We start from the raw sequence: 10,086 nt of genomic DNA, 5'->3' as shown, positions 1-10,086 counted from the left end.
CCTTTAACCCGCCCGCGCCCGCCGCGTTCCGTGGGGAAATGTAGGCTTTAGGCCTCTTAGGGCCTCAGTTTCCCCGTCTGTTGGAAGACTGCGGTGGCATCAAGGAGTGCGGGCCCCCCTGTGCTGGAGTTGGAGGCTTCCACAATCTCCAGGCTTAAGTCCCAGCGTCCCAGGGCAGGGGCCGTAACGGCCGCTGGTCGAGGCACCGTGCCCTGCGCTGCTGCAGCACATGAAGCTGGCCCTGACCTCAGAGAGATTCTAAACCCTGGCCCCGGGGCGCAGAGGCCCAGGAAGTGCCTGTACTTGGCTGACTGGTGGTAGTGAGACACCTGGGTCCTCGGGTCCTAGCTCTCCTGCTTCTGGACTTAGTTTCCTCATGTGTTGTTTTTATTTTGTTGAGACAGGGTCTTCTTGCTCTGCTGCCCAGGCTGGAGTGCAGTGGTGTGATCATAGCTCACTGCAGCCTCGAACTCCTGGGCTCAGCCTCCCGACTAGCTGGGATTATAGGCGCAGGCCACCACACCTGGCTAAATTTATTTATTTTATTTATTATTATTATTTTTTGAGACAGAGTCTCGCTCTGTCGCCCAGGCTGGAGTGCAGTGGCGCAGTCTCAGCTCACTGCAACCTCCGCCTCCCGGGTTCACGCCATTCTCCTGCCTCAGCCTCCCAAGTAGCTGGGACTACAGGCGCCCGCCACTACGCCCAGCTAATTTTTTTTTTTTTTTTTGTATTTTTAGTAGAGACGGGGTTTCACTGTGTTAGCCAGGATGGTCTCGATCTCCTGACCCCGTGATCCACCTGCCTCGGCCTCCCAAAGTGCTGGGATTACAGGCGTGAGCCACTGCGCCCGGCCTTATTTATACTTTTTGTAGACACGGGGGGCTTGCTATGTTGCCCAGGCTGGTCTTGATCTCCTGGCCTCAAGTGATCCTCTGGTCTCAGCTTCTCAGAGTGCTGGGATGACAGGCGTGAGCCACTGCGCCCTACCCAGTTTCCTCATTTGTAAAATACTTCCTAAGGTTGTCACCATAAGCAAATTAAAGAATGCACGTGTAGCTCGCAGCATACAGCAGGCCCTCAGTGAGTGGCAGGTTATTATTCCGTTTTGTTTTGTTTTGTGTGCCAGGTTATTATTCCCACTTAGTGTCAGCACCCCTGTGCTCGTACCCCCCTACAAAGGGAGGCTCCAGAAGAGAAGCATCCGTCTTGGTCCCTGCTGTTCAAGGGGGCTCGCCCTGGCTGACACATAGCAGGACCCCAATAAATGAGCCACAGCTGTTATATGCCCAGCCCTCCTTCGCAGGGGAGGAGGGTGTCTAGTGTCCCCATTTTACAGGAGAAAAACTGATGCCCAGGTGGAGAATGGCCCACACAAGGTCGCACGGAGCAGGTGGCAGGGGTAGGCGCTTTCGCCACACTGTGCCCCTCAGGCCCACAGGTAAGAATGAGGCCACCAAGACACTCTCTCGCAGAGGTGACCTAAGAGGTTGGATGTGCCGGGCCTCTAGCCATGTGCAGCCTCTCTACCTGGTCCCCGGAAGGCACGGGACCCAGACAGCTTCCTCCACACCGGAGGCTCACATTACAACGCACAGACATCCTGGATGGCCGCCTGTCACATCACCTGTTCGCGGTCTCGGAATGCAGCCCTGCACCTTTAAATCCAGACTGCGTCAAGGAGTCCCGCCCCAGAGGGAGCGCGTCTATCGGCTGGGGGGCGGGGCCTGCCCTTCATTGGCTGAGCCGCGCAGTATTTTGGCACTTGTGCGCTGGACTCGAGCGCTCCGATTGGAGTTAGGGCCTGTTTGTCTGCGTGCTGCTAAGTCCGCGGCCGCCCCTGGGGCCCTAGACGTTGGGTTCCAGGGTTCTTCACGTTCCATTCCCAGGCTGGTCTGAGCTCCGGGGCCGTGGTCCCGCTGCCTCCTCTGGTCGTTGTGCGGAAGCTGCCACGCAGGTACAGTTGGAGCGCGGCGGGGCGGCCCCCAGGGTCACCGGGCTCGGGGCTTGGCGCGCAACGGAACGCAGATCGGGGGCGTGGCCCGCGATCACCGCTGGGGAAGACGGGGAGGGGACCTTTGGGGGACCAAGGGCCGCGTTCGAATCCTAGCCCAGCCCCCTTCCCTTCTCGGTCTCTTGGTTTACCCTGCGAACGGGGCGTCACCCGCCCACCTAGGGCTGCTGCGCGGCCTGCTCCGCCCGGGCCCAGGGCAGGCAGGTTTGGCGGAGGAGGGAAGGCCAAACGGCCTCCAGGGCCCAGCTGCGCAAACTTGGGTTATTTTCAACCACCCGTGCCCTCTCCCGCTTCTCGGAGCTGGAAGGCTGTGGACTGAGGCCTGCGCGACCCCGCCAGTGGTGGGGCTGAGTCTCAATTTAGACAGGTTGGGAGTATTTAAAGCGCTTTACAGTTTGCAAAGTAGATTCCTGGTCTCTCTGGGGGCGGATGGCGGTATTGATCCCCGAGTCACGGATGAGGAGATTGAAACCGGCCCTGGGGCCGTGGCGGGTCACCCGGTTGGCCTGGGATCGCCCCAGAGACCGTCTTATTTTTAGTCTGGGGCGAATGGGCGGGTGTACGGGGCTGAGTCACACAGCGCTTCAGGCTTCAGCTACTCCAGGCATCTGGTCACCTGGCAACTGGGCCCCTGGCACCCACACTCTGGCAGGGCAGGTAGAAGTCCTTGGTGCCCGGGCAGGCTGTGACCTCATGGTCATCTGCTCAGGCCTCCCCAGGAAAGTTCTGCCTGGTGTCTAATTGATGTCCTAAGGTCCCAGCCCTTCTCAGCTCCCAGGGCCTGAGGGTGGTGTCCCCCTCGCAGAAAGTGAGGAACGTGGACTGGGCCCTAGGAGATCTTTGCCTCCACTTCTCAAGTGCTGGCCCCCACCCAGCCACACACTTCAAGGCTGCCCACATCTGCCTCTCACTGCTGCCTATGCCATCTTACAGGTGAGCAAACAGGCTGGGGCCCAGCCCCACCTTACCTTCTCTGTTGCTTGGCCTTCCGGCAGCTGAGAAGCATCACCCACCACTACCTACACATTGTCCCAAGACTGAGAGGCCCAGAGAGCCCCCTGTACAGAGGCACTGGGCAGCCCTTTCTGCCCTGCTAAAGGGGCTTCAACCCTGACAAGCACATCTGCATTGGCCTGCCTGGGCAGCTTGGGCTGTCTCACTCTGCCCGTGCTCTGACTTGCTAGCTCTACCTCTTGGGGCTACCCTGTCAAGATTTGGGGGTAACTGGTCCCAGTGGTCCCCCAGACTGGCTGGGGCCCCAAATGGTTGGTCTTCTCTGGACTTTGGGCTCTTCTGAAGAGGTTATCATAGAGGGCTGCTGTGCTCTCTGGTTAGGAACCTTCAGATGAGGCTGCTGCTGAGGACCTGGGCACCTGGCACAGGGAGAATCCGTCAGACTCTGTGGGCGGAGAGTCTGGAGGCCTTGCAGTCATGGGTTGGAGACCTTACCACTCACTAGTGAGCTGGCAGCCTGTAGCTCTGTAACATAGAGGTGGTGATGATGACACCCTGGTGATGTCAGAGGTCCTGGAGGGTGGGCTCCAGGGAGAGAGGCCCCTTCCTATACCTGCACAAGCCTCAGGGCCTTTGCGAGCTTCTTTCCAGGGAGTAGGTTGTTTGCAGCTTTGGGAGAAGGGGCTTGGCAGCTCCCTCATCTCCTCATGAGAGATAGGGGCTTGGAACCCCCAAACCCAAGCTCATATCCCATCCCTGCCCTTTCTCAGGTGCTTTACGTGGTTTCCCAGGGCCTCGATGTCCTCCCCTGTGGATGGGTGGCCCCTTTCTCTGAGAAATTTTCAGAAAGCCCCCCGTCATGGGCTCAGCTCTGTTACCCAGCATAAGGACAGCCAGAGCACCTGTCCACAGCAGCCCTCTCCCAGCCTGGCCACCTGCACCTGAGCTGCCCCTTCACCTCTGGCTCTCTTACAGGCAGACCATGGCAGAGTTCTCCCAGAAACGGGGGAAGCGGCGTGGCGACGAGGGGCTGGGCAGCATGGTGGACTTCCTTCTGGCCAATGCCCGCCTGGTGCTGGGCGTGGGCGGGGCTGCTGTGCTGGGCATTGCCACCCTGGCCGTGAAGCGGGTAAGGCCAGGTGGGCGGGTCATGTCTGAAGCTCCTAGAGGAGGACAACAGGGTTGGGCTTTTCAGAGGGGCCCTGGGGAGGTGTGGGGACTGCCCCAGGCCTTCATGGGAGCCCAGGGCACCTGCTTCTCCACCCAGCACGCTGGTCTGCTTTGCCCTTGGGCTTTGCTGTGACTGCCCAGACTTCATATACACTGATCTGTGTGACTGTGCCTGCAGTTCATTGACAGGGCCACTAGCCCGCGGGATGAGGACGACACCAAGGCAGACAGCTGGAAGGAACTGAGCCTGCTCAAGGCCACACCACACCTGCAGCCCCGGCCTCCACCTGCTGCCCTTAGCCAGCCAGTGTTGCCCTTGGCCCCCTCATCGTCTGCCCCAGGTGAGTGGCACTCCTTCTCCTCTTTTGGTGTCACATTCAAGAGATGCAGCGCAGGCTTTGCCCTGACTGACCGTGTGGCCCTGCGCGAGTCCCTGCTTCTCTCTGGGTTGTGGGCTCCTCAGATATTTAATGGGGGTGGTGTTTCTTTGCCCTGTTCCTGGAGCAAGGTGGCAGCGTTGTGATGGTGGGGAGCTTTAGATGGGGAAACTGAGGCCCAGAGGGGCGTGACATACCTACCTACTCTGCATGAAGCTGTTTTAGCCAGGGTGTTGGACTCTGGGGCAATGAGAACTCGTCACCAAGCGCTCACTATATGTGAGGACCTGAACTGAGTGCCTTCTCAGGTGCCACTGCAGGTGAGAAAAGTGAGGCCCTGGGACATCACACAGCTAGTTCTCGGTGGTGTTTTCTTAACTAATCACAGGCTGTTCCGACATGTTCCCTGCCCCTTCACTCTGCAGAAGGGCCTGCAAAAAGTGATCCTGAGGTGACACCACAGCTCAGCTCCCCAGCACCGCTGTGTCTGACACTGCAGGAGAGGCTGCTGGCCTTCGAGCGGGACCGTGTGACCATCCCAGCAGCCCAGGTGGCTTTGGCCAAACAGCTGGCTGGTGACATTGCCCTGGAGCTGCAGGCCTACTTTCAGAGCAAGTTCCCAGAACTGCCCTTTGGGGCATTCGTGCCTGGGGGGCCGCTCTACGACGGGCTGCAGGCGGGGGCTGCGGACCATGTGCGTCTCCTGGTGCCACTGGTGCTGGAGCCCGGCCTGTGGAGCCTGGTGCCGGGCGTGGACACCGTGGCGAGGGACCCTCGCTGCTGGGCCGTGCGCAGGACTCAGCTTGAGTTCTGCCCCCGCGGAAGCAGCCCCTGGGACCGCTTCCTGGTCGGGGGCTACCTCTCCTCCCGCGTCCTGCTGGAGCTACTCCGCAAGGTGCTGGCTGCCTCTGTCAACTGGCCGGCCATTGGCAGCCTTCTCGGGTGCCTGATCCGGCCCAGCATGGCCTCGGAGGAGCTGCTGCTCGAGGTGCAGCACGAACGCCTGGAGCTCACTGTGGCTGTGCTTGTGGCAGTCCCTGGGGTCGATGCTGATGACCGCCTCCTCTTGGCCTGGCCCCTGGAGGGGCTGGCGGGGAACCTCTGGCTGCAGGACCTATATCCAGTGGAGGCTGCTAGGCTGCGAGCCCTGGACGACCGTGACGCTGGGACTCGCCGGCGGCTGCTGCTGCTGCTGTGTGCTGTCTGCCATGGCTGCTCGGCCCTGGGGCAGCTAGGCCGGGGTCACCTGACCCAGGTGGTCCTGCGTCTGGGGGAGGACAACGTGGATTGGACGGAGGAGGCCTTGGGTGAGCGCTTCCTGCAAGCCCTGGAGCTGCTCATTGGCAGCCTGGAGCAGGCCAGCCTGCCCTGCCACTTCAACCCCAGCGTGAACCTCTTCAGCAACTTGCGTGAGGAGGAGATTGACGACATTGGCTACGCGCTATACAGTGGCCTACAGGAGCCCGAGGGGCTGCTCTAGGTGGGTGGGAACGGGTGGCTGCCATGTTTTCTAATGCTGGGGAGCTGCACCCACCTCCCTTCCAGGGATTTGAATAGTGGTTTTTCTCTAGCTTTTAGCCAGAACAAAAGAGGGTACATTACTTAAACCCAGGGCATTGGGATGTGCTTGGGCTACGGTGGCCATAAACCCTGAGTCCAGAGAGCTTGGGTCACTGTCACCTGAGTGCAGCTGGGCTGCCTCAGGCAGCTTGGAGTGCCAGCCATTCCTGCAAGCACTGTTTCAGCCCTTGGGGCCAACCCCAGGACCTTGGCTCTGTCTATCACCAGCAACCAGTCCACCAACAGAATGTGGTTTCTGCCATCCTGGGCAGAAGCTGAAGGCCAGCTTCACATTTCTGCTGAGAGAAGGTGACTTAACGCCTTCTCCAGCCCCAGCTCCAGGCGTTTTGAGGCGTCTGGTGTCTGGTGGTAGGTATGGTGTGTTTGTTCTGTCCCCCAGGGGCTGGAGTCACCTGGTGCCCCTGAAGGACAGATTTTTGGCTGTTAAAGGATGGCATTTTCCTGCTGTCTTCTGTGCGTTTAGTTTTCTTGCTGAGCAGGAGCTCAGTGTGACTTGCCACCCACCTGATACCTCAGGGCAAGGCCCTTTTTTCCTCCAGCCAGGTGAGTGTTTTCTTCAGGCAGCTGAGGGTCCTGGGGGAGCTGAGGCTCTGTGCTGCGCCCCCAGCCCACAGCTGGGGCATCTCACTGGAGCTGTTCCAGGCCCCACTGGAGAGCAGAGGACCTGATCCACCACCAGAGAGGTCCGGTGTGCACAGCCGGCCTCCCAGTGTGCCAAAATGAACTGCTCTCAGCTGATGGCTGTATTCTGACTTTGAAGCCTGTTAAGAGGTAGCAAGGGGGCTAGAGGAGGGAGATTCCACCTCCCCTCCCAAGTGACCCTCCTCCTGCCTCTGGCATCCTTCCTGCTGAAACGAAGCTCTGCTTCGAAGATGTGAACAAGAATAAAAGGAAAAAATTCTAACGTATATGTAACTCAGGCTGGATAAGGGGGTCTTGGTGCTTTCATAACGCAGCTGTTGAGGGTTTTCTGTAAGTCCTGTGGCTTGTCCTGGCACTTTGGCAAGAGTGCTTGAGGTCAATTGGAGGTGGTAGAGTTTACTTTAAAAAGTAGCATCTTGGCTGGGTGTGGTGGCTCACACCTGTAATCCCAGCACATCGGGAGGCCGAGGCGGGCAGATCACGAGGTCAAGAGATTGAGACCATCCTGACCAACATGATGAAACCCCAACTCTACTAAAAAAGACAAAAATTAGCTGGGCGTGGTGGTACGCGCCTATAGTCCCAGCTACTTGGGAGGCCGAGGCAGGAGAATTGCTTGAACCCGGGAGGTAGAGGTTGCATTGAGCTGAAATTGCACCACTGCACTCCAGACTGGCGACAGAGCAAGACTCTGTCTCAAAAAAATAAATAAATAAAAAAGCATCTTGACCCCGCGCCGTGGCTCACGCCTATAATCCCAGCACCTTGGGAAGCCGAAGCAGGTAGATCACCTGAGGTTGGGAATTCAAGACCAGCCTGACCAACATGGAGAAACTCTGTCTCTGGTAAAAATTCAAAAAAAATTAGCTGGGCATGGTGGCGCATGGCTGTAATCCCAGCTACTTGGGAGGCTGAGGCAGGAGAATTGCTTGAACCTGGGAGGCGGAGGTTGTGGTGAGCTGAGATCGCGCCACTGCACTCCAGCCTAGGCAACAAGAGTGAAACGCTGTCTCCAAAATAAAATAAAATAAAATAAAATAATAATAATAAATTAGCATCTCAGTCTGTTTGGGTTGTGATAACAAAATGCCATAGACTAGGTGGCTTATAAACATCAGAAATTTATGTCTTACCATTTTGGAGGCTAGAAATCCAAGAGTGAGTCACAAACAGATCCCATGTTTGGTGAGAGCCCACGTCCTGGTTCACAGGTGTCCCCAATCTAGCAGTCCTCATGTGGAGGAAGCGGGGAAATGCTCTCCTAGGGTCTCTTGTAAGGAAACAGCCCACCCATGGGGTGGGGGCCCACATTCATGATCGAATGACGTCCCAAAGACCCCATCTTCTGTTAGCAGTGCCTTGGGGGTTAGGATTTCAGCATACAAGCTGAAGGGGACACAGACTTTCTGTCCGTGACAAGGTAAGTGGAAGGAAAAGATGAAAAGCTTGGTGTTGCTTTAGTAATGGGAACCAGCCAGTTTGGGATGTTTCTTCCCACAAGGCTGAACTGCTGAGCCCTGCACCATACTTTCTGTTATCAGTGGGCTGTTGACAGCCCTTCAGCCATGCTCCTCAGTTTTTAGAAACCTGTGTTTTTTTTCTTTTGAGAGTGAGTATCACTCTGTCGCCCAGGCTGGAGTGCAGTGGTGCGATCTCGGCTCACTGCAGCCTCTGCCTCCTGGGTGAAAGCAATTCTTCTGCCTCAGCCTCCCGAGTAGCTGGGACTACAGGCGCGCGCTACCACGCTCGGCTAATTTTTGTATTTTTAGTAGAGATGGATTTTCACCATGTTGGCCAGGATGGTCTTGATCTCTTGACCTTGTGATCTGCCTGCCTTGGCCTCCCAAAGTGCTGGGATTACAGGCATGGGCCACCGCGCCTGGCCAGAAACCTGTGTTCTCTGCCTCCCTTGCACCTCTTTGTGGCTGCACAAGTGAGGAGGAAACTTGCCCCGCCTTGTGCAGGTGAGAGGCCAGGGCATCTTAACCCTCCCACCCCCAAGAGCCAAAGCCAGGGCTCACTTCCTATCACCAGATGACAGATGTGGGCTGGGGAGGGCTCTGGTCTGTGTGCAGGGCTGCTTCCAGCCTAGCTGTGCCACTCGTACCCTGCTGGTCCTTCCCCGACTTATGTCCTGAGGGGACTCCCCTACCCCTTCCAGCTGTGACTACAGGACCCAAGGGAAGCAGGACTGTGCCGAGCAAATGGAATAGTGGTGTAGGCCTCTGGGTGTTGGGCGTAGAGCAAGAGGCGGGCACAAGGGCTCCTTGCAGAGGATATTATAAGGGTCCAAGGTAGGAGACACTTGGCTGAGGTCCATTCCAATCACTTGATGCCTTGATGCTGGAGAGCTTTGAGCAGTTTCCTTGGCAGTGTTGGGGCAGCAAGGGAACAGTCTGGGGCAGAGCCTGTGCCTCAGTCTTCTCATCTCTTAACTGGAGAGGGTCACGTAATACCCAACCCCAGGTGCTTGTGACGATTAACTGGGGTGGGCAGTGCTAACATAATGCCTGGGAAGGAGGACTGGTGGGCCTAAGCTATGCCCCACCCTCCAGCCACATCCAAGCCCCAGCACAGCAAGGTGCTCCCAGCTGCCACTCCAGCCCCTGGTCAGAGTGCAGCTGTCCGGGAAGCAAGCTCAGTCTCGAGTCCCACTCCTTCGACGACCAGACCCCAACACAAGCCTGATGTAGAGGCCACTTGCTTCAGGTAGCTCTAAATTTCCTGTCTCATACCATGGCTTAAAAAAAAAAAATCCAGGATGAGTTAAAAGTGTTCATGGTTCATGTTTGTGGTTTCATCACCTAGCCAAGGTTAATGTCTGGGTCTTCCATTTCTAGCCAGAGAACTGGAAACAAATCACTGTTTTGCTAGGAGCTTTGCATGACCTCACGCCCTGGGCTGCTGGGTCCCGGACTGTCCTGATGGGCTGTGAAATCCCACCCACTCCCCTCCCCGCAAGGCAGGGATGGCCTCTGCCCTGCCTGCCTGGGAGCAGGGTATGCGCTTGCCTAGGCCTCAGTGTCTTAACACTGTGGTGACTCAAATTTCTTGTTTTACCTTCACCAAGTAACCCAGAGCCAGGATCCTTGATGACTGTGGTAAGGCAGTGACGACCCCTGCTCAGAATGCAAGGGTCGCTAGGGAAGATTTTAGAAAAAAAAAAGGACTCCAAAAACGGAGAATCTAAATGTAGTCCTTTGAAAATGTCACCCATAGATCCTCTACCACTAACTGTAATCAATTTGACCAAATAGCATTTCCTTTTTGTAAATCCACTTGTACGCACTTCTCTTCAGCAATACTTGCTGTGGGATTTTCCTCAAAGGGGGACCATTTATTCCCATA

General features: G+C 57.1%; 1 protein-coding gene across 2 annotated transcripts; it reads left to right on the top strand.

Moving 5' to 3' along the window:
- The first annotated feature begins 1,793 nt into the window (after positions 1-1,793).
- On the top strand, positions 1,794-7,789 carry MIEF2 (mitochondrial elongation factor 2). Of its 2 annotated transcripts, none has more exon segments than NM_001132317.1 (4): positions 1,794-1,957; positions 3,944-4,097; positions 4,317-4,479; positions 4,941-7,782. In NM_001132317.1, coding segments are annotated over 3 exon segments (1,365 nt in total). In that variant the 5' UTR covers positions 1,794-1,957; positions 3,944-3,950; the 3' UTR covers positions 5,996-7,782.
- Positions 7,790-10,086: the final 2,297 nt, after the last annotated feature.

This window comes from Pongo abelii, chromosome 19, assembly GCF_028885655.2.
Source record: "Pongo abelii isolate AG06213 chromosome 19, NHGRI_mPonAbe1-v2.0_pri, whole genome shotgun sequence".
NCBI classification, from domain to species: domain Eukaryota; kingdom Metazoa; phylum Chordata; class Mammalia; order Primates; family Hominidae; genus Pongo; species Pongo abelii.
The sequence above is the reverse complement of the archived record's forward strand: the minus strand, read 5'-3'. Positions and strand labels throughout refer to the sequence as shown.

Excerpts from the sequence above, each read along its gene's own strand:
- MIEF2 (XM_054535169.2), top strand. Across the intron at positions 4,098-4,316 it reads CCACCCTGGCCGTGAAGCGG|TTCATTGACAGGGCCACTAG; the intron begins GTAAGGCCAGGT and ends CTGTGCCTGCAG. Across the intron at positions 4,480-4,940 it reads CCCCTCATCGTCTGCCCCAG|AAGGGCCTGCAAAAAGTGAT; the intron begins GTGAGTGGCACT and ends TTCACTCTGCAG.